This window comes from Oryctolagus cuniculus, chromosome 1 (assembly GCF_051225735.1).
Source record: "Oryctolagus cuniculus isolate XC-2025 breed Fujian yellow rabbit chromosome 1, ASM5122573v1, whole genome shotgun sequence".
Taxonomy (NCBI): Eukaryota; Metazoa; Chordata; class Mammalia; order Lagomorpha; family Leporidae; genus Oryctolagus; species Oryctolagus cuniculus.
The window spans coordinates 4,272,815-4,298,494 of NC_142867.1; the positions used below are offsets into that span (position 1 = coordinate 4,272,815).

Below are 25,680 nucleotides of genomic sequence, written 5' to 3' on the forward strand. Positions count from 1 at the left end.
CTTCCGGCACGGGCGTTGCTCAGTGGTCCTGCCTTCAGGGTGGCGGGTGGGCGGGGTTCCCACGTGGGCCCTGCCTGTGCGGTGCCCTGTCCCTTACCTGGCCCCCGTGCCTGCGTGAGCCGGCCCTCCTGGGCCCCTCGACATCTCCAGCCCAGGTGTGACTTGCCTCCAAGCTGTCACTTGGGTGGCCTGTGACTGCTCTCTGGCCTCGGTGGCCAGGGTTGGGTCTGGCTGCGGCTCGAGGTCTGCTGCGCGCTGAACGCCCTGGCGACTCGTGTTGCAGGTTTTCCGACAAGGCTGTTGACAAGTCAGTTGTGAAGTTTTTACCAGCTCTTGGCGCTGCCAGTCAGGTGGCCAGCCCTGGGGAGAGGCTTCAGGATGGCCAAGAGGATAACGTGCGGACCGGGGAACACGCTGGCGCGTTGGGCTCTGGGAGAGGAATTTGCAGGCTGCGTCCCCCCGCCCAGTGCTGGGGCAGTTTCTGCGTGGTCCTCGTTCGTCCTGGAGGCGAACGGCACGTGGAGGTGCACACAAGCAGTTCTGCTCCAGAAAAAGGTTGGGAAATTGTCCACTTTAGAAACTTAATTTATTTGGATTTATTTATTTGAAAGGCTGATTGACTGACTTCAAATGGCCACAGCAGCTTGGGTTGGGGAGGGCTGAAGCCAGGGGCCTGGCGCTCCACTGGGTCTCCCGCGTGGGCGGCGGGGGCCCAGCACCTGGGCATCTGCTGCCTTCCCAGACTGCTTCCCAGATGCATGCTGGGAGCTGGGTTAGACGGGGAGGAGCGGGACTGAAACCGCGCTCTGGTGTGGGATGCCGGTGTTGCCAGCAGCGCTTAACTCCCTGTGCCGCAAGTTGTTCGTTTTTAATGTGACTTTCGGATTCATCTGAAAGCTGTGGAGGTCATCATCTGTGTTTCAAGGATCCCGAGAGGTGGGACTGAGACTTGAGGGAGAACGGTTCCCGTGGTGCCTGGACTCCCGCCCGTCTCAGCCCCTCCCCGTGGGTGCTCACTGTCCTGACTCCCCGCCCGTCTCTGTCCCTCCCCGTGGGGTGTCACTGTCCTGACTCCCCGCCCGTCTCTGTCCCTCCCCGTGGGGTGTCACTGTCCTGGACCCCCCGCCCGTCTCAGCCCCCTCCCCGTGGGTGCTCACTGTCCTGGACCCCCCGCCCGTCTCAGCCCCCTCCCCGTGGGTGCTCACTGTCCTGGACCTCCCGCCCGTCTCAGTCCCTCCCCGTGGGTGCTCACTGTCCTGGACCCCCCGCCCGTCTCAGTCCCTCCCCGTGGGTGCTCACTGTCCTGGACCCCCCGCCCGTCTCAGCCCCCTCCCCGTGGGTGCTCACTGTCCTGGACCTCCCGCCCGTCTCAGTCCCTCCCCGTGGGTGCTCACTGTCCTGGACCCCCCGCCCGTCTCAGTCCCTCCCCGTGGGTGCTCACTGTCCTGGACCCCCCGCCCGTCTCAGCCCCCTCCCCGTGGGTGCTCACTGTCCTGGACCTCCCGCCCGTCTCAGTCCCTCCCCGTGGGTGCTCACTGTCCTGGACCCCCCGCCCGTCTCAGTCCCTCCCCGTGGGTGCTCACTGTCCTGGACCCCCCGCCCGTCTCAGCCCCCTCCCCGTGGGTGCTCACTGTCCTGGACCCCCCGCCCGTCTCAGCCCCCTCCCCGTGGGTGCTCACTGTCCTGTCTCCCCGCCCGTCTCAGCCCCTCCCCGTGGGTGCTCACTGTCCTGGACCCCCCGCCCATCTCAGCCCCCTCCCCGTGGGGTGTCACTGTACTGGACCCCCCGCCCGTCTCACTCCCTCCCCGTGGGTGCTCACTGTCCTGGACCCCCCGCCCATCTCAGCCCCCTCCCCGTGGGGTGTCACTGTCCTGGACCCCCCGCCCGTCTCAGTCCCTCCCCGTGGGTGCTCACTGTCCTGGACCCCCCGCCCGTCTCACTCCCTCCCCGTGGGTGCTCACTGTCCTGTCTCCCCGCCCGTCTCACTCCCTCCCCGTGGGGTGTCACTGTCCTGGACCCCCCGCCCGTCTCAGTCCCTCCCCGTGGGGTGTCACTGTACTGGACTCCCCGCCCGTCTCACTCCCTCCCCGTGGGGTGTCACTGTACTGGACCCCCCGCCCGTCTCACTCCCTCCCCGTGGGGTGTCACTGTCCTGGACCCCCCGCCCGTCTCAGTCCCTCCCCGTGGGTGCTCACTGTCCTGTCTCCCACAGGGGCGGCCTCAGTAACATGCTGTTCGAGTGCTCCCTGCCGGAGACCACGGCCACGGTCGGCGACGAGCCCCGGAAGGTGCTTCTGAGGCTGTACGGGGCGATCCTGCAGATGGTGAGGGGCTGGGCTGCTGGGGCGGGGTCCCTCCTGGTTTTAAATCTCTTGTAAGATATCCGCAAGAATCTAAGTATTTTGGAGGTTTTCTAAGGATATTTAAATTGCTTTTATTTTAATTGGGCTCCACAACTTGGTTTATTGTTTACATTGCTAATTCTTGTTTTTACTCATTTATTAGTAAATTAGTACAAATATTACCAGTTTTACATCGAAGAGAAGGTGTAATGTTGGCTAAATGCTTCATAGTGCCTGGTGATTCTTGGGTTTTCTGCACAGTGACGTTTATAGCTCAGTCTTAGGTAAAATTCTAATTCAGAGAAGATATTGTTTAAAAGACTTTACCCTGTAAGAAAGCGCAATTATGTGTCAGTTAAAAAGGAACGACTTTAGAGAATGGTTCGAGTTAATGAAGTGGAATCTCAGGGCGGCTGAGTTTATGACGCAGATTTCTTTAAAACTCAAATTATATTTAAAATATTTCTAAATTTTACATTTAATTTTTAATTAAATTAAAGTGCCTAATTTGTTGAATTGTCTTATTCAGTTATAGGATCTCCCAAATGTCTACTTTTTGTATTTGTGTCATGAATTGCCACTTCACTGACCATACAGAAATGTGAGTTGAGGTTTTTCTGGGCTATGATTTTGACACCTATTTTGCTCTCCTTTGGAAGAATCTGTTTTTGTTTTTATGAAATGAAGCAGAGTAGTTTTTTGACTAAATTTTTTTCTTTTAAGATTTATTTGAAAGGCAGGACTACAGAGGCAGAGACAGAGAGAGAGAGAGGTCTTTCATCCACTGGTTCACTCCCCAGATGGCTTCAGTGGCCAGAGCTGAGCTGACCCGAAAGCCAGGAGCCAGGAGCTTCTTCCGGGTCTCCCATGGGGTGCAGGGCCCAAGCACTTGGGGCATCCTCCACTGCTCTCCCGAGCCACAGCAGGGAGCTGGACCGGAAGCAGAGCGGCTGGGACTCGAACCAGCACCCACATGGGATGCCGCACTGCAGGCGGCAGCTCTACCGCTAGGCCACAGCTCCTGCCCCTGACTAAATTTTTGAAAGGCCAGCCTGTTTAATCTTAATCTCAAAAGTAGATTATACCATGTCTATATTCAATCATATGTTTAGAAATATTAAAGTTAAAATTGGCAGTCTGTTGTTAAATCATTAAATTGTTGTGATGTGATTTTTTCCTTGACTGTGTCAAACTGTAAACACAGTTAAGATCCGAAGCGCTGGGGACAGGCTCGGCGTGTTCTGAGGGACAGTGACCCTGCACAGGTGCACTGCTGAGGTCACCTGGAGTTAGGCAGAGACACAGCTGAAGCTGACACTGCCCCTTACGGTGACAGCAAGCAAGCAGGAAGGTGTTCACCACGCAGGCTCGTTCGTTCGTTCGTTCGTTCTTTCTTTTTCTTTCTTTCTTTCTTTCTTTCTTTCTTTCTTTCTTTCTTTCTTTCTTTCTTTCTTTCTTTCTTTCTTTCCTTCCTTCCTTCCTTCCTTCCTTCCTTCCTTCCTTCCTTCCTTCCTTCCTTCTTTCCTTCTTTCTTTCCTTCTTTCTTTCCTTCTTTCTTTCCTTCCTTCCTTCCTTTTTTTTTTTTTTTTTCAATTCCAAAATACAGTTTTGGAAATACTCAGTGTCCTTGTGGAGCTTTTAATGAAATCAGTCTTTTTATTTGAGAGGTAGAGTTACTGACAGAAAGAGGGAGAGACGGAAAAGTCTTGCATCTGCTGGTTCACTCCCTAAACGGAGCTGAGCCGATCCGATCCGAAGCCAGGAGCCTGGAGCTTCTGCCAGGTCTTCCGCACAGGTGCAGGGGCCGTCTTCTGCTTTCCCAGACCATAAGTAGAGAGCTGGATCAGAAGAGGAGCGGCCGGGACATGAATCGGCACCCACGTGGCACGCTGTCGTCCCAGGCGGAGGCTTCGCCCGCTACGCCACAGTGCCAGCCCCAGAATCAGTCTTTTAATTATGTCTTCCTTTGAGGACTGTTTACATTCTGTGACAATGAAGCCCGTCTCCGCCTCTGTTTTCATTTAAGCAGTACTTTCAGAATACTTGAATGAGTACCTCCTGTGATGCAGGTGGTAAGACTGCTGTTTAAACCTGAATATGATTCAAATGCTTTATTTCTTCCATCTGTGACTCAGTGTTTCAGTGTGCACTTCCAGGTACCAGACGGAACTCGGAGTGCGGTCCTGGGTCCTGTGGCAGCACCGCAGTGATGGAGTATTCTGGATCTGCGTTGTCCAGGATGCCTGGCACCAGCCACATGTGACTGTTGGACCGTTGAAATGGAGCAAGTGTGACCAATTAATTGAATTTCAAATTTTATTTCAGTGAATTTGAATTTAAACAGTCACGTATAACTGGCGGCTACCATATTGGACAACGGGTCGTGCTGAGTCACTGAGCGAAAAGCCAGCTGCAACACGGCTTGCAACTTGGCAGGTAGCTTGTCCCTAATAAACAGTCACTGTCAGCTGTTAATCTTTGGTCCTTTTATTTTATTATTACTTTTTAAACAAATTTTTAAACAAATGTATTTATTTATTTAGAGAACACGCCTACCTGCTGGTTCACTCCCCAGATGTCCACAGTGGCCCCAGCTGGGCTGAGGTGAAGCCAGGATGGTCCCTCCCATGTGGGTGGCAGGGACCCAGCCACTTGAACCATCACCAGTGCCTCCCCAGAGTGTGCTAGCAGGAAGGTGGAGTTAGGAGCCGGAGCCGGGCATCGAACCCAGAACTCTTAGGTGGAAGGTGGCCGCATTGACCTTTAGGCAGAACACCCTGCCCGTTTTCTCCTTTTTGGAGTTTCGGCAGCTAGGAAGGGCAGCTACTGATGGGCAGTAGAATGCCTACAAGTAAAACTTGTTTAAACAGAATTGTATGTCTTTATTTAAGGAAAAAGCATTAGGTAAATCAGGAAAATGGAATCAGCTTTTAGCAGACAATGGAACTGTGCTGCTTTGCACAACTGTGCTTGTCACTGTTTTCCTCAGCTGTTGCGTCAGTTTCTACTGCTGCACGCCGAGGGCATCTGGAGGGCGCAGATGCGTTTTCTGAGGGAGAGCAAGGAGGCTCACGGCCTCACAGTTGACTCGTTGGACGACAGACTCACTCCTGTTGGAAGGAAGGCTGGTTCTTTGCCTCGGGGTGGGGCTCTGTTTTCCCTGGGTTAAGTGCCTCATTCAAGCACGGTTGTCCCACGGAACTGTGACACCTGCAGCTTCGGATCCAAACACTTCCGGTTCCAGACTCCACGGCTTTGCAGGACACTTGTTTGGCAGTTAGTTTTGGGTGTCAGCGACCTCTGTGGTCCTGCTGGCCACTGGGGATGCTGCGGCAAGAGGGGACCCAGGTCCAGGGGCTCTGCAAACACTGCCCAGGCAGAGAGCAGACCGAGGCGCCCGCAGCTGCTGTGTGCGCCGAAGTTGGCGTCCACACACGGTGCCTGGGATTTTACCACAGCCTGCCGTGCCTTTACAGACGTTTTTCTACTTAGGTTTTTTTATTATTATTTTTTTGACAGGCAGAGTGGACAGTGAGAGAGAGACAGAGAGAAAGGTCTTCCTTTTCCATTGGTTCACCCCTCAGTGGCTGCTGCGGCCAGCACACCGTGCTGATCCGATGGCAGGAGCCAGGTGCTTCTCCTGGTCTCCCATGGGGTGCAGGGCCCAAGCACCTGGGCCATCCTCCACTGCACTCCCGGGCCACAGCAGAGAGCTGGCCTGGAAGAGGGGCAACCGGGACAGAATCCGGCGCCCCAACCGGGACTAGAATCCGGTGTGCCGGCGCCGCAAGGTGGAGGATTAGCCTAGTGAGCCACGGTGCCAGCCTCTGCTTAGTTTTTAAGTTTCTCTTTTTTTGGCTGAGGCGTGGATGCAAACAAATGCTGGGTTACAGTCAACTCTTTGGGAGTGAATCTGGCCTGTAGTGGAAGGAGAGATTTACCACGGTGGAGCTTTTGTTTCCATTATTACAGAAATATGGCCAGAATTGATAGAAATTTGTCAGAATTAACATTAACTGAGAGATGTGGGTGAGCAAATAGAGAGCCCCAGATAATAACTTATTCCAATTTCATAAATTTATGGATTACAGACAGCATTAAATTTAGTACAACTCTCGTTTTCTGCTTTGCTCCCTCTTACTCTGTCTCTAAAAGTACCCCTGCACCTCCTACCCGGCTGTGTAAGCGCGGCGCTGGCGAGAGCCATGGGCTGGGGCTGGCGGCACACGATGGCGGGCCGTGTGTTTCCCGCCAGTGTCCGCTGTGCTGAATGTGCGACAGCCTGGCTTGGCTCGGTGTGTCCCTCTTTCCCTTGTGCCTCCCTGGATTAGACTCTTGGGCTTTTCATCTCAGTGAGAGTCATATTAGGCAGAAGTGTCCCTCATGTTCGGTCAGCCAGTAACTTACAGGCAACGTGGCTTAAAGTGCCTGCTGCTGCACTGCTTCATCTCGGTGTCACAGCTGTCTCGTTTTCTTACTTCCCAGCGGCGTGAAATCTCTGTCCTTGGGTGCAGTTCTCTAAGGGATGAGTACCAGAGAGGAAAGGGAAAGCCTTGTGAATATGCTGAGCCCGCGTTTCTGTCCCACAGGCGTGTTTCCCCCAGCCCCTCCCGCCAGTACAAGGCGGGACATAGCAGCCTCCCTCTTAGACACACACATCTCCTGCGGCATCGCGTGTCCCAGCGGTTCTGGTCACGACGTCTGTTAGTTTCAGGCGATTTGAAGAGTCCTGTGTTTGACAAGAATGGGTCCTTCTGAAATGTAAACAAGATACAAACGGCTGTGCACTGTGGCTTGTCGGAGACTGTCAAACATAAGAGGACATTGGTTTGGTCTTGAAACAATACGCGTCGGTGCAATGCTAGAGTCTGTTCTACATAGACGGCTTAAATGAGCATGAATTTGGTGAGGAGGTATTTTCGTTAGCAGCACAGATGGCGAAACTCCTGCCTGCAGAGTCACCCTGGCGGAAGCTCAGGAGCTCAAACAAGGTCTGAGGAGGCGTTTTCACTGTGGAGACAGCTGATGGCCAAGAGGTCGCGTGAGCGCCCGCCCTGTAACCCGATGCTTTCCTTTCTGGTTCTGGGAAGGAGCCCGGCCCGGCAGAACCCGCGCACCTTTCCCAGAAGCGCGTCTGGCTGATTTCCCGTACCCAGTTTGCTCACTTATCATGAATTGTGGAAGACACAAATGTCAGTACGTATTGTCATTCAGGGTCACCTGTGCTGGTGCGCGCGCGTCTCAGAGGACCGCTGGTCCCTCTGTCAGAGCAGGGACTGTGCTAAGCCGGTTTCCTTCTGTGCATGAACCGTCACGCACGGCCTCACAGCACGAATGGTCACCGTACACGGCAACGGTCTCTCTGAATGTTGTCTGCAGAAATGTTTTTGTTTGTTTTTAATAGAAGGCTAATATTAGTGCTTGTTTGGGTACTAACCATAATAAAATCGAAGGCATCAAGGCACAACGCAGATATGTATTGAAGGTTCAAAGGAGTGAAATTTGAGACGCTGCCCTTTGAATCCAGAAAACAAAACCTCCTCTACCCTAGTTTTCTCTTAACCCCAGTTTAATTGAAAATGAAACTGCAAGAAATATGGGTCAGCCGTAGACAGTTAATAATCCACTATTGGCTGTTGAGAAATTGGCTATTTAAAAATAGTCTGTGCAGGTCACTGGAAGCCACGCTGACGGGGGCCGGCACTGCCGAGGCTCGGAGCTGTGCCGGGCCCGGGGATTCCCCGTCACCCTGTTAGTGTGAGGGGGCTCGTTTTGTTTACTCAAAGAAAAAACCCCCCGTCCTTTGAGCGTGGTTCACCGTTGCCCGTTGCAGTTCAGTGTCCCTCGGAAATAAAGCCTTTCCTAGCGCTGTGTCTCCTCATTCAGCCCGACCCAGGATTCTGCCGAGTCCCGCCTGTCGTCCTCCGTGCCTGCGTTGGTGCCTTCTCGCCATAACTGAATGAGCCGCAGACTGCTGTGTCTAGTTTCGACATAGCCAGCGTCGTTGTCGTGCCGGTCTGCAGTGTTTGGGCTCACAGCATGAAGCCAGCGCAGGTCCTGGTCCCTGGACCGCAGCCGCCCGCTGTGGGAGGCGTGTGCGGGGAGGCGTGCGGGGCGCGGGCACTGCTCACCTGAGCTGTGTGTGTTCTCTGCCGCAGGCCTGCCCATGCGATCGTGCCTGGAGCACTCTGGTTTCCAGGTGGCAGACACGGTTCACGGTATAGTATGAGACCCCTGGAGTGGCAGTGTTCTCTGCAGCTTCAATGTCTGTAGTTCTGGGATTCAGGAAAACGCTTTTGAAAAGAAAGTCTTAATGCTTGTTAAGCAGCACCAGCTAAGGTGTGTGCTGTGCGTGAAGAAGTGCACTGGCCAAGATTCAGACGTCATGACCGAACACATCACTTTACTTACTTGTTGTTTACTTGTGTGTTTGTTCTTGTCCGAGGCAATTCGGACCCCTTTCTTCTGTTTCCTCAGTAGAAAATGGCAGACCTCTGGTAATTCTGGAGACGTACGGGCCTCAACCGACCCCAGCTGGAACGCGTGGGCTCTCCCCCTTCTGCCGCCCCGTGCGTCTAGGTCAGAGCTGGAGATGGACTTTGTCCTTTGTCCCTGCCCGGCAGTGCCGCCGTGGCCGGGAGGCGTGCCGAGCTCAGGAGCAAGGGCGGCTCGCCAGAGAGCACGCCTGCAGGTCGGCCTGCGGCCTCTGCGCGGGCATCGTGGGGCCCCTCCGCGGGCTGCCCTGGAGCAGAGAGCAGTTCCCAGAGGATCCTGCCGCCTCTGTCACCTGTGCTTGCACCGCTGGTCACGAAGTGCTTCAAAAATCTGTGGAAATGCAATTAAATACGTTTGTTTGTGCACAAAACATTTTTGAAATTCATGCATAATTTTTCCATAATACACGTTTCTCTGTGAACTCTTTGAAGACCTCGTGCAGTCTGCAGCCTTTGGAAGTGCTAGCCCCGTCTCCTGTCATCAGGAAAGAGGGAATCGCTGTGGGATGTTCTCAGGGGTGATTGGAGGTGCTCTCAGGAATTACCACACAGCACCAGAAATCACTCGTCTGCTCAAAACTCTAAAAAAGAGAGAGAGAGAGAAAGAGATCATGACTGGCTCCCTCCCCAAATTCGGCTGCAGCCAGGGCTGGGCCAGGTCGAAGCCGGGAGCCGGAACTCTGTCTGGGTCTTCCCAAGCACTTAGGCCATCCTTCCAGAGAGAACGATGAAGGATCCCTTGAGTTCTTTCCTGGTGCAGCAGGGTGGAGGGCGGGGGGAGAGCGTGCCGTCCATGTCTCTGTACAGCACTCTGGCCCACTGCTGGTTTCACAGCACCGCTACATTCAGCATGGTGTCTGTGTCTCCACCACGTTGTCTGTGATTGATAATTTGACTTACATGGCATTTCCAGCCTGCCAGGCCGTGCTTCGTAGCTGATGCACACCTTGTCCAGACCGTGCCCGGGGCAGCTCTTGCAGCAGTGGGCGGTCAGGGATGCTTTGAAGGTAGATGTCTTAGCTAAGAAAATGCTCTCAGTGACATCTGACAGCTCTGTGCCACTCCACCGGTTTGTTTCTGTCCACACACCTGCATTTATATGCGGACTCGGGGGAGTCAGGTGCTGGTTTGTGTCACGCACAAAGGAGGTTTAATGAAGCGGTTTAGCCGTCAACTCGCCTCCTTCTTCATCAGAGGGGTCTCCAGCAGAGCTGACCGCATAGCCAGAGAATGAGCCTGATGTGTCAAAGAGCATTAGATGACTGAAAGTAGAAACTTCCTGAATTCCAAGATTATGTAACGAAATGTAGCTGTCCCCTTATCCTGGGTGCTAAGGCTGTCCCGCCGCTTGATCAAAGCGTGAAGGGAACAGTTTGAAAGCACCCTCTAATGCAGGGCCTCACTTAGCATTCAAACGGTTAGAATGAGGTTTTGTCAGAAAAGTAACATTTGAAACTTTGTGCCAGACGTATTTATTACGAGAATGACTTGTACATTCAAGCACTTTTTATTTAAAGTCTAGAAGTACGTGAAGGGAAGGTGAAAGTTCTCTCCTCTTATTCCTAGCGAATGGAATTTGTACTTTGAGGAACGTAACTTTTAAATTGTAAACTTCTTGGCCAAAAACTTGTTTCAGCTTTCAGAATCTTCTGTAACTAAAAACAAATGCTGCTTACACTCCCTCTATTATTGCTGCCAGCAGCCTGCTTATATTCTGCATCGCAAGCTAATGCACACGTGACTCCGACAGCATCTCGTGAGAACCAGACGCAGAACAGGAAGGGAGGGAGGAGGCAGAGGGAGCCCGTGGCATCAGGTGTCCGGTTATCACTGTGAGGCTTGTGCACACACGCTCGCTCGCTCGCTCTCTCGCTCTCTCATAAAAGCGTCACAACACACCGATTCCTGTTTAAACGCGCATCCCTGGAGTTCAGTGTATTTGTAAAGTTGGGTGTCTTAGTGCATGTTTGAGACGTTCTGATTTCGTAGGTTTTGAAGTTTCAGTATTTGTTCAAAGCTTTGTGATGAGGACTTTCAGACACCCGGAGGTAGACTGGGGGAGCGTGTAGGAGCAGCAGGTGGCTCTGATCTGTCTTCCATCTATTCCTTCCCCCAAATATTTCAGTCTGTAGCTATAAAAGATGGCTTTTAAAAAATGACTTCAGTAATGTTCAATATTTAATATTAAATATCCAGCATTCAGATTCCTAATAGACATAAAAATTTCAGTTTTGTATTACAGCTTATAAAAGGTGATTTTTATTAACGTGCAGAGTAGTTGGAGAAAACCTTGAAGTCATGTGAAATATTTGTACAATCGCATTTTATTAGCTGCTTCAAATTTCTGGAGTAAAATCCCACAGATTGCAAAATACATTTTACTTGCCATCTTTCTGGACAGAAAGACGCCTCTGACCCGTTTTGCAGTGAGTGTCTTCCTGGCTCACTCGGGAGGAGGCTGCCTGGCTCAGGTGCCCCGGGCTTGGCTTTTGCTGGTGACAAGACTCGGGAGCTGACATTCTGTACTGAGGAAACAGAACGGAGGGCGGGCGCTGCAGAAGTCTGCCCCGCGATGGTGCTCTCAGGGCGCACAGGACGCACTGGGGGGCAGGGGGGGGGTGGCTTCTCATGGGATTTATTCGCACTCTCAGTGCTGAAATGCTCAAGGGATGGCTTTGGGGACTAAGCCGCTGTGTGACTTGGATGTGTCGCTCCCCCTCTTCGCGGAGGAACGACACAGGACCCTGCGCTGTTCTTTCGTCTGCTCGGCCCTCCCCGGGTTTGCTGCTGGTTCTTCCCGGGTTGGCTACTATCCCTTCCACCTCCGTGGAAGGGCAGTTCCCCCTGGCCGCATTCCCCACTTCCGCAGGGGAGCGGCACACCGCCGGCCGGCTTTCTCGGGGGCTGCACGGGTTCCCTTAGATGTTCCCCATAGATGTTCCCCATAGATGTTCCCGGTGCATGCCGTCTCTCTCCTCCTTTATAGTCCTCCTCCGCCAATCCTAACTCGGCTGCCCACACGCCGAGTACGCTGCTCTCCTCCGATCAGTAGCAAGTCCTACAGTTTATTGGTTGAACTGGAGGCAGCTGTGCGGAAGCTGTTTACTTCTCTCCCAGCGCCATATTGTGGGGGAGCAGATGCATAGAATAAGTCTTAATTCCAGTAACTCAGTCTAGTCCGGTTTGCTCCCCACAGGATGAAGTGCCTGGCTTCTGAGAGCACCATTAGACAGGGGAGGGGACTCTGCCGCTGTGTCACCACCCGCTGTGTGCCCTGGGCAGGTGCAGTCAGGAGTGACAGCGTAGGGGCAGGGTGGTCACGTCTGTAGAGCTTTGCACAGGTCAAATCCTGTTACAGCCGTGGCGGCAGGCGCTCCAGTTGCTCATCGCCATAAAGCCCCTCTGGAAGAGCGTTAACGTGCGACACACGTCAGATCTAGGACTTGGTTTGTCCTAAACTTCCCCGAGGGGGAAGCCCAAGGACTCTTTCAAGGGGCGCATTTCAGCCCTGCTCAGTGTCTGATGACCATGGCAGACAGCTGTGCCGCCCCGGCCAGTCGGCTCTCGGTGTGAGCTGTGCCATGGGCAGTGCCCTGTGCCGTGTGTGTGGAGGGGCAGCGAGCTCCAGGAGCCGCTTGGCGCTTTGAGGACAGACGGACGGACAACTCAAACGGACAGACGACGGTGGCAGAGCCCTGTGCTAGCCGTGCAGTCGGGGGAGTGTCTGGGAGGAGCTCGGCTGCTGTGCTGCGCCTCCCTCGGGTCTCGGGCACTGCAGACCATCAACAAGCGTCTCGAGCAGTTTGTATGGTCTTCACCTTCATACCTCTCATGGTAACGGGATTTCACCTGTTATATCTTCACCAGAGAAGCACAGGTCACACCAGTGAAAGTGCCGTCTCCCATTTAGACTGTACCTTGTGCCACATGTACGTCACAGGTAACACTGACTATGTGTGAGTGCAACCGTTGTCAGCCATTGCACACAGGCTCTCTCTGTGTGTGGGTATTTGCTTTGTGTACTTCTATACTGAGTGAGATAGAAACACACAGACCACACCTGCACCCGCACCCGACACGCGGCGATGTTGTTGTTGCGGTGTGAGAGGGGAGTGGTTGGACACGTGGCGGTGTTGTTGGGTGTGTGAGGGGAGTGGTTGGACACGCGGCGGTGTTGTTGGGTGTGTGAGGGGAGTGGTTGGACACGCGGCGGTGTTGTTGCGGTGTGAGAGGGGAGTGGTTGGACACGTGGCGGTGTTGTTGGGTGTGAGAGGGGAGTGGTTGGACACGCGGCAGTGTTGTTGGGTGTGAGAGGGGAGTGGTTGGACACGCGGCGGTGTTGTTGGGTGTGAGAGGGGAGTGGTTGGACACGTGGCAGTGTTGTTGGGTGTGTGAGGGGAGTGGTTGGACACGCGGCGGTGTTGTTGGGTGTGTGAGGGGAGTGGTTGGACACGTGGCGGTGTTGTTGGGTGTGAGAGGGGAGTGGTTGGACACGCGGCGGTGTTGTTGGGTGTGAGAGGGGAGTGGTTGGACACGTGGCGGTGTTGTTGGGTGTGAGAGGGGAGTGGTTGGACACGTGGCGGTGTTGTTGGGTGTGAGAGGGGAGTGGTTGGACACGTGGCGGTGTTGTTGGGTGTGTGAGGGGAGTGGTTGGACACGTGGCGGTGTTGTTGGGTGTGAGAGGGGAGTGGTTGGACACGTGGCGGTGTTGTTGGGTGTGAGGGGAGTGGTTGGACACGCGGCGTTGTTGGGTGTGAGAGGGGAGTGGTTGGACACGTGGCGGTGTTGTTGGGTGTGTGAGGGGAGTGGTTGGACACGCGGCGGTGTTGTTGGGTGTGTGAGGGGAGTGGTTGCCCGAGTCGCTGGGTTTGACTGATGCTAGCGGAGCTGGTGTTGCGTAACGTGGCATTTCTTTTCCTGTCCACACGTTCCGCCCTTGGTCCAGGTGTTTTTGATAAAGCTGTGGAATGGAAAGGTACGTTCTGTTTTTTGTGGGATGTTCACGAACCTGTTGCCTTACCTTTTCACAGCGGGGTTTCCTTCATGGACTGCCGTGTGTGTCGCTGAGGCAGCCCTAGTTCAATTAGAACCAGCAACATGCTTTTAGAGGCGGGGTTTGAGTAGGAGTTCCGGCCACCCCTCAGGTTCTGACTCGACTGTTCCCCAGGCCCTGGTTAAAGATAATGGATAGGTGTTGGTTTTAAAGCACTTTGGGGTGGGGTCACGGTTAAGATACGTGATCTGTGCCAGGAAGAAAGAGTAGACGAAGTCAGCGATCTGGTGCATTGTCATTGCTGGAGTCCTGGCTGTCAGTCATTTGCAATTTCATTGAGGAAAGTGATGAAAACATGTCCTGTAGCATCTTAGTACACGAGACACCTTCGAGGCTGGGGTCGGCTGGACTAGGAGAGCTATTCTGGGAGCGGCCGGCGGCAGGTCAGCAGGTGCGTCTCCGCAGAGCCCGGGCCAGCTTTGCTGCCTGCAGGCACCTTCTTCTCCGTCCACGCCCTGTGCCGACCCCAGCTGACCACGAGAAAGGACCGCGTGGCTAAATGAGTGCCGGTCTTGCTGCCTGCGTGTCTTTAACAGAGTGCATGCGCTGACTTTCCTCTAACAATGAAATTGTGACTGCACCGGGCGGCTGTGGGACATGAAGCCGCGTGGCCATCAGCACCCCCTTTGCTCGCACAGCGAGGACGTTTTCTTAGCGTTGGCACTAGCACTGGGGCTGCCAGGCCGGCCGCGGGCAGGCGCCTCTGCTAGACTCCTGTGGTCGCTGTGAGCCTGGCTGTGTGGTGGTGGCAGAGCTGTGTCTGCGCCGCGTTCCCCATCTCACCGCGAGTGTTTGCTCTTTCTCATTCATAGAGGTCCTGTGATAAAGAGGAAGCCGAACAAGCTCAGAAAGAAAGTGAATTTCAAGTAAGTAACGCAGTGGACCTGCCTGTGTGAGACGGCTCCCCGCTCCGTGCCTGGCGGGACCGCGGGCCTTCCTGCTGCTCTGAGAGTTAGGCCGGCTTGGCACCTGAGTGCTGTTGTGATGCAGAGGCCCTCTGCCCCGGGGCCCCCGACAGACAGGGGTTCACCGGCCGTGCTCTGCCCGGGGAGGCTGCAGTGCCAGCTCTTCTGTGTGCCACCTGCGCGGAGCAGCCTCTAGACCAAGGTTGTCCGCTGCGCCACGGCCAGATGTGCGGTGAGCGCGGAGTGGAGGGGCTCAGGGGGGGATTGTGTGGGGTGGAGACTCCCCTCCCTGCCCAGGGAGTGACCACCTGAGAGCAGACCCCAGCGTGTGCAGGAGACACCAGATGTGTGCATACATGCAGCAGACCCCAGACACGCGGGCACACCCGCAGCAGACCCCAGCGTGTGCAGGAGATACAGGACACGTGTGCACACACACAGCAGACCCCAGCGTGTGCAGGAGACACAGACACGCGTGCACACACGCAGCAGACCCCAGCGTGTGCAGGAGACACAGACACGCGTGCACACACGCAGCAGACCCCAGCGTGTGCAGGAGACACAGACACACGTGCATACCCGCAGCAGACCCCAGCGTGTGCAGGAGACACAGACACGCATGCACACAAACAGCAGACCCCAGCGTGTGCAGGAGACACAGACACGCGTGCACACACACAGCAGACCCCAGCGTGTGCAGGAGATACAGGACACGCGTGCACACACACAGCAGACCCCAGCGTGTGCAGGAGACACAGACATGCGTGCACACACGCAGCAGACCCCAGCGTGTGCAGGAGACACCAGACACGCAGGCACACACGCAGCAGACCCCAGCGTGTGCAGGAGACACCAGACACGCGTGCACACACGCAGCAGACCCCAGCGTGTGCAGGAGACACAGACACGCGTGCACACACGCAGCAGACCCCAGCGTGTGCAGGAGACACAGACACACACGCAGCAGGCCCCAGCGTGTGCAGGAGACACAGACACACACGCAGCAGGCCCCAGCGTGTGCAGGAGACACAGACACGCGTGCACACACGCAGCAGACCCCAGCGTGTGCAGGAGACACAGACACACACGCAGCAGACCCCAGCGTGTGCAGGAAACAGACACGCGTGCACACACGCAGCAGACCCCAGCGTGTGCAGGAGACACAGACACACACGCAGCAGGCCCCAGAGTGTGCAGGAGACACAGGCGGGCACACACGCAGCAGACGAGAGTCCCATGGTCACGGCGCTCTGGTCTGCAGCCGGCTCTGTGCCCCCGCCTCCTCCCCTCGCCGCAGCCGCCGGTGTGTGGGTGGCGCTGGGTGCAGCTGCTGCTCTGCCTCCCACCCCTTCCTGCCGCGCCGCCCACTCTTCTTGTCCAGAGGCCCCTCCTCCGCACTCAGGCCCAGCAGGAAGGCGGGGAGTTTGCGTCTGCTGGTGACCCTGCTGGGGTAGAAGGCGGCAGTGGTTGGGTGTCAGAGTGGTTGCTCAGCCTTGTCTTCTTAAACCCCTGGAATCGCCGGTCCTGGTCTGCCCGCCTCTCGGAACGTGCCCCTGCCTGCCCCGCCCGCGGGAGCCCCGCCCTCCCGGGGGCCTCCCTGGCGACCCTCTGCAGGAGTGTCGTCTTCACCGCAGGTACCTCAAGCCACTGCCGGGCTTCTGTCGTCTCGCTCCGCTGCAGAAAGCCGCAGGTCCTTTGCGACCTCTGGCCTCTGCCCCTGCCTTGTCCCCTGGCCGCCCTCGTTTGGTGCAGACTTATCTGGGAGTCTGGCCTCTGTCCTGACCTCCTTGTCCCCTAATGACCTCTTCCTTCCCTTCCTCTTGTGTCATCCCATGGCTGTGCCCTCGATCGTATGACAGAAACTGTACCCCTCTACCTTGCCAGCATCAGCTGTCCACCGCCTGCCACCTGTCCGCTCACCCTGGGCCCCCGTAGCCACGATGGACGTGATGCTGTCCATCCCAGCTGAGGACCCGCGCTCTGCCATCATGACCTTTCTGTCCCTGCCCAGTGTTCTCGGCTCCTTCCTCCATTCTACTCCACAGACCCTGCCCCTGCCACCCGTGCTGCCCTAGACTCTACGGCTGGCTGTGGTGCTCCGCTGGGGCGGGCCCCCGGGAGCCGGCTCAGGTTCTTGGGCAGGTGTGCCCACCAGGCTTCCAGAGCTGAAGTCCAACACCTGGGGTCCTGTTAAAAAATATTTACTTGAAAGGCAGGGCAGCAGAAGAGGGGGAGGGAGAGGGAGAGGGAGGGAGGCAGGCAGGCAGAGAGAGGTCTTCCATCCGCTGGTGCACTCCCCAGATGCCCACAGCAGCCAGGGCTGCGCCATCGGGGTCTCCCACGGCGTCTGCATGGGGCCGAGTGCTGGGTCCCAGGAGGACTGGCAGCGAGCCGAGCTTCAGATCCTGCAGGACAGGGGTGGGCTTCCCAAGCAGTAGTGTCACGTGCTGGGCCCCAGCACCCACCTCTGGCTTTAATTGTTTTAAAGAAGTGAAGCTTGATAGTTAAAGTGAAAAGTCCATTTAAACCCACTTCTCCCACCTCCTGTCCCGTTCCCTCGCCCTCTCTGCCTGCCCCTTGCCTGCTCCCAGCTGAGACCCGTCCCCACCACAGGCTCTCCTCCTCCTCTGACATAGATCCCTTCTCTCCTTCGCGACATCGGGCATCCCCTGGGCCCCCTTCCTGCTGCCCAAATTTAAACCACTTTTTTTTTTTTTTTTTGACAGGCAGTGTGGACAGTGAGAGACAGAGAGGTCTTCCTTTGCCGTTGGTTCACCCTCCAATGGCTGCTGTGGCCGGCGCACCGCGCTGATCCGATGGCAGGAGCCAGGTGCTTCTCCTGGTCTCCCATGGGGTGCAGGGCCCAAGCACTTGGGCCATCCTCCACTGCACTCCCGGGCCACAGCACAGAGCTGGCCTGGAAGAGGGGCAACCGGGACAGCATCCGGCGCCCCGACCGGGACTAGAACCCGGTGTGCCGGCGCCGCAAGGCAGAGAATTAGCCTAGTGAGCCACAGCGTCGGCCCCACTCTTCTTTTCTTTTCTTTTCTTTTCTTTTCTTTTCTTTTCTTTTCTTTTCTTTTCTTTTCTTTTCTTTTCTTTTCTTTTCTTTTCTTTTCTTTTCCTTTCTTTTCCTTTCTTTTCCTTTCTTTTCCTTTCTTTTCCTTTCTTTTCCTTTCTTTTCCTTTCTTTTCCTTTCCTTTCTTTTCTTTTCTTTTCTCTCTTTCTCTCTTTCTCTCTCTCTCTCTCTCTCTCTTTCTCTCTTTCTCTCTTTCTCTCTTTCAGATTTATTTATTTATTTGAAAGGCAGAGTTACAGAGAGGCAGAGGCAGAGAGAGAGGTCTTGCATCTGCTGGCTCACTCCCCAGACAGCTGCTATGGTCAGAGCTGCACTGATCCAAAGCCAGGAGCTTCTTCTGGGTCTCCCATGTGGTGCAGGGGCCCAAGTACTTGGGACAACTTCCCTTGCTTTCCCAGGCCACAGCAGAGAGATGGATCAAGTAGAGCAGTGGGGACTTGAGCCGGCGCCCAAATGGGTGCTGGCACTACAGGCGGCGACTTAATCCACTGTGCCACAGCGCCGGCCCCAAATCACTTTTTCAGATGGTGGATTGCTTTTTTAAATGACGTAGAATAGAAGCCATTAGAAGGCATTTCCCTATCGGGAGGGTAGGTGGCGCTGTTTGTGCGGTGGGGGTGCGCCGAGCGCACGCCTGTGCAGTGGGTTCGTGGGAGCACCAGTGTGAACCCCGCTCTCGGGTGGGGGGAGGAGGGGCCTCGGTTCCCAAGCTGGAAGCATAGACGCAGACTTCGGGATCTGCTTCCTGGGCCCAGGCCTTCCCGTAAGCACCTGCGTTTCCTGGCAGGCTTCCCCGATTGTCCTGTTGCCGGAACACCGGCCCTTCCTGTTCTTTGAACGTGAAAAGTCATCCTGCCCGGGCTGTTTGTGACCCCTCCTCACCGCGCAGCCTCAGGCCCCTGGAGGCCTGCCTCCTTAGCAGCGCTGCCGCCAGCCCTGTCACGCCACCCTCCGCCGAGTGGGCTTGCTCCGCGGTGTGTGGCTTTGGTCTCGCCGCCGTTCCCTGGCCCTCTCTGGCCGTGTGCAGGTGTGCAAGGGAGCGGGCGGGTGGCTCTTCTCTGAAGGCCGAGCAGACGGCTTCAAGCTGAGGTGTGGCCTCCTCGCTGGGCCCAGGCGTCTCCACTGTTGCCAGCTGTGGCCTGGTGGCGCGAGGCTGCACGCGGTGCTGGGAGGGAGCTCCGAGTCGGGCTGCCCCGTCTGCTCTTGGCCGAGCTCCTGTGCTCTAGGTAGCGAGTGAGGGGCCTCCCGGCATCAGGGCGGACGGCCCGGGCGGGGCTGGTGTGGAGGCGCTCGCGCTGCCGCCTGCTGCGCTTTCTCCCTGCCGTCTGTGTCTCCTGCCTGGGCCTTGGCATTCCTTCCTCTCCCCCGCTCCACATCCCACCTTCTACACACCAGGCCCCTGTTCTCCTGTTGAGCTGTGACTATGTAAACACGGAGTCTGATGTATTCACTTGCCACTCTGAACACTCACACCAGGCCCCTGTTCTCTGAACAGTGCTGACGCAGCTGGAAAGTTCTGGAATCTCTCTGTCTCTCTGTCTCTCTCTCAAGAGATTATTTATTTGAGAGGCAGAGTTACAGACAGAGAAACAGGGAGGTCTTCCATCCGTTGGTTCACTCCCGAAATGGCCGCAATGGCTGGAGTTGGGCCAATCTGAAGCCAGGAGCCAGGAGCTTCTTCCCGGTCTCCCACGTGGGTGCAGGGGCCCAAGGACGTGGGCCATCCTCCACTGCTTTCCCAGGCCACAGCAGAGGGCTGGACAGGAGGAGCAGCTGGGACATGGACCGGTGCCCACATGGAATGCCGGTGCCGTGGGCCGAGGCTTAGCCTGCTGTGCCACAGCACGGGCCCTTGGGGTCTCTCCATCTTCTCTGCTTCCTTTCTGGAGTGGTTGACCAAGCTCTGAGAGGACTTAGCCTGAGTACTGGCGCCACGTACAAATAAACAAAATCTTAAAGATTTACTTAGTTGAGAGGTAGAGGGGAGATCTTCCATCTGTGGATGAACTCCCCAAATACCCTCAGCAACTGGGGCTGGGCCAGGCGGAAGCCTGAACCCCAGAACTCCATCTGGATGTCCCTGTGGTTGGCAGGGACCCACGTCCTCGTGCCATCATCTGCCCTCGCAGGTGCCTTAGCAGGAAGCTTGATCCTGTCAGAAATGGAGGAGCCGGCACTCACGCTGGCTCCGGGGAACAGGCTGCTGGTGGCATCCCTGCATCAGCTCAACCCTCTGGGCTGCAGCCGCTGCCCACCAAGGCCCTGTTGTTCTGAGCGCGCTCGGTGTGCAAAATGCCGAGCTTACGATGTGGAGTTGAGATTGATGCTGGTTGAGTGTCCCTTATGCTAAACAGTTGAAACCAGAACTGTTTGGAAATTTGGATCTTTTCCTCCATATACACTTTTATTTGCTACTGAAATTGAATCATTGCATCAAGATTTCATTTTCCTGTGATTCAAACATTTGAAAACCACAATACCTAAGATGTCTGCCCGCCTGTTTGGTTCTAGCCAGAATACCCAGTGTTTGCTTCACATCCCTGTCCCTCAGTTTACCTTGCACATCGGGTCTTGGTGCTGGGCTTCAGTCTCTAAAACGTGTGGGCGAACTTGAAACCTGTTGGTGCTTCTGGGCCAAATCAAAAGGAACTAAAGTTTGCTGGAAAGTCATTCAAATACATTCAAACTACGGATTCCATATATATATATATATATTTATATTTGGCAGGCAGAGTGGACAGTGAGAGAGAGAGACAGAGAGAAAGGTCTTCCTTTGCCGTTGGTTCACCCTCCAATGGCCGCTGTGGCCGGCGCACCGCACTGATCCGATGGCAGGAGCCAGGTGCTTCTCCTGGTCTCCCATGGGGTGCAGGGCCCAAGCACTTGGGCCATCCTCCACTGCACTCCCGGGCCACAGCAGAGAGCTGGCCTGGAAGAGGGGCAACTGGGACAGAATCCAGTGCCCCAACCGGGTCTAGAACCCTGGGTGCCAGCAACGCAGGCAGAGGATTAGCTTATTGAGCTGCAGCACCGGCCCCATATAAATCTTTGGTGTCAAGGTAGGAAGAGGGGCTGGCGCTGTGGCTTAGTGGGTAAAGTCGCCACCTGCAGTGCCAGCATCCCATTTGGGCGGTGCTGGTTCAAGTCCTGGCTGCTCCACTTCCAATCCAGCTCTCTGCTGTGGCCTGGGAAGGCAGTGGAAGATGGCCCAAGTCTTTGGGCCCCTGCACCCGCATGGGAGACCCAGAAGAAGCTCCTGGCTCCTGGCTTCCTATCGGCGCAGTTCCGGCTGTTGCGGCCAATTGGGAGTGAACCAGCAGGTGGAAGACCTCTCTGTCTCTGTCTGTCTGTCTGTCTGTCTGTCTCTCTCTCTCTGTCTCGCCTTCTCTCTCTGTGTAACTCTGACTTTCAAATAAATAAATAAATCTTAAAAAAAAAAAAGAGAACGACATCACAGAACTCATATCCTAGGTTATCAAAATTATGGTACCGGGTCTGAATAGCTTTCTCTCTACTATATGAAAGTACTAGCAAGAACAGTATAAAAATAAGGCCTGTGCCTAAACCGACTCTTTGTCATAATCCATTTCCAACCTAGCAGTCTCAGGATTCCATCTGTAATAGAGGCATTAAGTGCAGCTACATCCTTTATTTTTTTAAAGATTTATTTTATTTGAAAGGCAGAGTTGGGGCCGGCGCTGTGGCACAGCGGGTTAACATCTTGGCCTAGAGTACCGGCATCCCATGTGGGCGCTGGTTCGAGACCCGGCTGCTCCACGTCTGATCCAGCTCTATGCTATGGCCCGGGAAAGCTACAGAAGACGGCCCGAGTACTTGGGCCCCTGCACCCAAGTCTCCCACTCTCCGTGGGAGACCTGGAAGAAGCTCCTGGCTTTGGATCGGCGCAGTTTTGGCCATTGCAGCCAATTGGAGAGTGAACCATTGGATAGAAGACCTCTCTCTCTGCCTCTCTTCTCTCTGTGTAACTCTTTCAAATAAATAAATAAATCTTAAAAAAAAAAAAAAAAGGCAGAGTTAGGGAGAGACAGAGACCTTTCTTCACTGGGTCACTCCCCAAATGGCTGTAATGGCTGGGGCTTGGCCAGGAAGAAGCCAGGAGCCAGGAGCTTTTGGGTCTCCCACATGGGTGGCAGAGGTAAAAGCACTTGGCCATATTTTGCTGCTTTCCCAGGTCATTAGCAGAGAGCTGGATGGGAAGTGGAGCGGCCGGGACTTGAACTGGCACCCACATGGGATTCTTCCTTCACTGGCAATGGCCTAACCCACAACACCAAACCACTTCTTGATTCACTCTGAACTTCCTTAGGACCAATGTTTCTGCTTTTTTTTTTTTTTTTTTTTTTTTAAGATTTATTTATTTTTTTGAAAGGCAGAGTTACAGGGAGGCAGAGGCAGAGGGAGAGAGAGGTCTTGCATCCACTGGTTCACTCCCCAGATGGCTGCAATGGCTGGAGCTGTGCCGATCCAAAGCCAGGAGCCAGGAGCTTCCTCCTGGTCTCCCATGCGGGTGCAGGGGCCCAAGGACTTGGGCCAACTTCTGCTGCTTTCCCAGGCCATAGCAGAGCTGGATCGGAAGTGGGGCAACTGGGATGCGAACTGGCGCCCATATGGGATGCCGGCACTGCAGGCGGCGGCCTTACCTGCTCGTCCCTGCGCTGTCTGCCGTCTTTTTAGGCTGAGAACATCTGCTCGTTGCCAGCCTATTCCCTCGGAGAGCAAAGGCCCTACCCCTCTCTCCTCCGCCCGGGCGCCTGGGCGCCGTCCTCTTGCCTCTGTCAAGCTGTTGAGGTGGGTCCTGTGACACAGGGCAGGGGGGTTTGGTAGCAGGGTCGAGAGCCTGGTTCCTAAGGTCCTTTGTTGGCATTTCTGGACAGACGGCGTGTCTGTTGGCTGCAGCTCTGCGGGGTTTGGGTCTCAGGAGGCCGTGCTGCGCTCGCCAGGCCGGGTTTCGAAGCACGGGCACAGTGAGACCCAGGCGATGGGACCGCGTCTGAACCCCGCATCACCGAGTGTCAGCACAGCCTGGGGGCACTGGCGCACTGACCACTCACAGGGCCGCGTTTGCACTCAGAGAGGGTTTGATGTTGGAGCATTTCAGACGTTCAACCTGTGGTCAAGTTAGAGATTTAAAGTGTTGAGGGATGTCTAAGATGGATACTCCTGCTTTATAGAGTCCTGATGCCTGCAGTCTAGTCATTCTACAGGGCAGAAAGCTGACAAAGCCCGTAAGGGCTGGCACTGTCGCTCGGTGAGCTGGCCTGCTGCTCCAGCTGCCTGCCGGTGCCCCGGGAAGGCAGGGATGCTGTGTGTGCTTGGGGCTCTAGGTCTGGGCCGTGCCTGGCCAGCCCCGGCCGTTGCTGTTTGGGGAGTGAAACGGAGATGGAAGATTGTCGCGCTTTCGCTCTCGCTGAAGGGTCTACAGACGGCAGAGGGTGATGAGGGCCTCGGGCAGCTGGCTGTCCTCCTGTCCTGCAGCGCCAGCCTCCCTTCTGTGCATCGTCTGATGTGGGAAGCCAAGCAGTCTCTGCAGCTCCTGGGTGTGCGGCCCCGAGGGGGGCAGGAGCGAGTATCCCAGTGGACATCCCAGCTCTGGGCACAGCTTTGGGGCAGCTCCCCTTCCCTGGCCCTGGCTTGAGGTCACAAAGGCCAGCAGCCACTGCACCTTCTACAGTTTGCTCGCGGACCAGAGGGCTGATCAAGATCCGCCAGCTAAAGTGAGAGCTCACGTATTTACGGCCAGTCTCTGAGGGCTAGGAGATAAACCTGCCTGGTCGCAAATCCTGCCGGAATGTCATACCCCTGCAAAGTGGCAAATAAAGATTGGGCCTCCCAAGAGGACGGCTGGACCCTGACGGCAGGGATTCTAGAAGATGATGGGCAGACTCCAGCCCTGACAGCCACTCACTACAAAGCGGGTGAAAGGGGCTGAATTAACTTTAACTTTTTTTTTTTTTTTTAAGATTGATTTATTTTATTTGAAAGGCAGAGTTACAAAGAGAGAGAGAGAGCTTCATCTGCTGGTTCATTCCTCAAATGGCCGGCCTGTCCGAAGCCAGGAGCTGCTTCTGGGTCTCTTACGTGGACGCTTGGGCCGTCTTCCACTGCTCTCCCAGGCCATCAGCAGGGAGCTGGCTCAGAGATGGAGCAGCCGGGACTCAAACCGGCGCCCACATGGGATGCGGCACTGTAGGCGGTGGCTTCACCTGCTGCCCCACAGCGCTGCCCCCAGTCTGAACTTCCGTGTGGTCTGACTTTCTCTGGAAGTAGCTTTGCTGTCTCCCCACTGTGTGCACGTGTGTTACGTCTCACTCACTACTGTGATGTCATCTCTTAGCCTTTGACCTCGTAGTTCTTGCTTATACATGGGGCTGCTTTGAACAGTGCGTGCTGGAACGTTTCTTAACGAGGAGTGAGGACGGCCCAAGGTGTTCAGTGCGCACCTGCTGACTGCTCTCTGCACGTCAGGACGTGGGCGTGTGCAGGGGAGGGGCACCGTCCGATTGGCAGGGACTTTTTTTAATGAAGTCTTTTTTTTTTTTTAAGATTTATTTTTATTTGCTTATTTATTTTTTTTTGACAGGCAGAGTGGACAGTGTGAGAGAGAGACAGAGAGAAAGGTCTGCCTTCCATTGGTTTACCCCCCAAATGGCTGCTATGGCTGGCGCACTGCGCTGATCCGAAGGCAGGAGCCAGGTGCTTCCCCTGGTCTCCCATGGGGTGCAGGGCCCAAGCACCTGGGCCATCCTCCACTGCACTCCCGGGCCACAGCAGAGAGCTGGCCTAGAAGAGGGGCAACCGGGACAGAATCCAGCACCCTGACCGGGACTAGAACCCGGTGTGCCGGCACCGCAAGGCAGAGGATTAGCCGAGTGAGCCGCGGCGCTGGCTAAGATTTATTTTAGTTATTTGAAAGGCAGAGTTAGAGATCGTCCATCCACTGGGTCATTCCTCAAGTGGCTGCAACAGCTAAAGTGGGCCAGACAGGAGCCAAGAACTTCTGGGTTTCCCACATGGGTGGCGGACGCAAAGCACTTGGGTCATCTTCCCACTGCTTTCTCAGGTGCATTAGCAGGGAGCTGGGCCGGAAGTGGAGCAGCCGGGCTCCAGCTGGTGCCCAGATGAGATGCTGGCATCACAGGCAATGGCTTGACCCACTGTGCCACAGTGCTGGCCCCTAAACTTGAATTTTAAATCTCATCAGTATAATGTAATGCATGCAAGCATGGGTCCTACAAGTTATAAGATGTATAAACTTTGGATCTCTCTCTCTCTCTCTGTTTTTAAATGTTTATTTTAAAGGCAGAGCAACAGGAACAGGCGGGGGTAGGGAGAGCTCCCATTTACTGGTTCACTTTCAAAATGCCCACAACAGTCGGGGCTGGGCCAATCAAGAGCCAGCAGCCATGAACTCCTGCCAGGTCTCCCACATGGGTGGCAGGGACGAAGTACTTGAACCATCATTTGCTGCTTTCCCTGGTACACTGGCAGGAAGTGAACTGGAAACAGAGGCAGACTTGACCCCAGGCATTCCAGTGTGGGCTGTGGGTGTCCCACGCAGCGCCTTAACCTGCTGTGCCTCTTTTTATTCATATTTTAAATGGATGGAAGCCGGTGCTGTGGTGCAGTGGGCACGGCTGCCGTCTGATGCCGACATCCATATGGGCACTGCTTTGTGACCTGGCCACTCCACTTCCGGCCTGGTCACCGCTGATGGCCTGGGAGGACAGTGGAGGAGGGCCCGAGTGAAGACCAGCAAGAAGCTCCTGGCGTTGGCCTCCCAGCTGC

The 25,680-nt window shown here is 55.4% G+C and overlaps 1 protein-coding gene across 6 annotated transcripts in view; it reads left to right on the plus strand.

Annotated features, from left to right (window-relative positions):
- CHKA (choline kinase alpha) overlaps positions 1 to 25,680 on the plus strand; it is a 52,485-nt gene that overhangs the window by 14,876 nt on the left and 11,929 nt on the right. The window contains exons 1-3 of one of the 6 annotated variants that reach the window (XM_089314247.1): positions 7,519 to 7,539; positions 8,502 to 8,561; positions 14,703 to 14,756. In XM_089314247.1, the coding sequence (XP_089170373.1) occupies positions 7,534 to 7,539; positions 8,502 to 8,561; positions 14,703 to 14,756 (120 nt within the window). In that variant the 5' untranslated portion in view covers positions 7,519 to 7,533. Of the gene's footprint in view, positions 1 to 2,213; positions 2,326 to 7,518; positions 8,398 to 8,501; positions 8,562 to 8,598; positions 8,923 to 14,702; positions 14,757 to 16,235; positions 16,430 to 25,680 lie in introns of those variants that run through there. The other 5 variants (XM_089314217.1, XM_070065514.2, XM_089314316.1 and 2 more) reach the window with 5 other exon arrangements.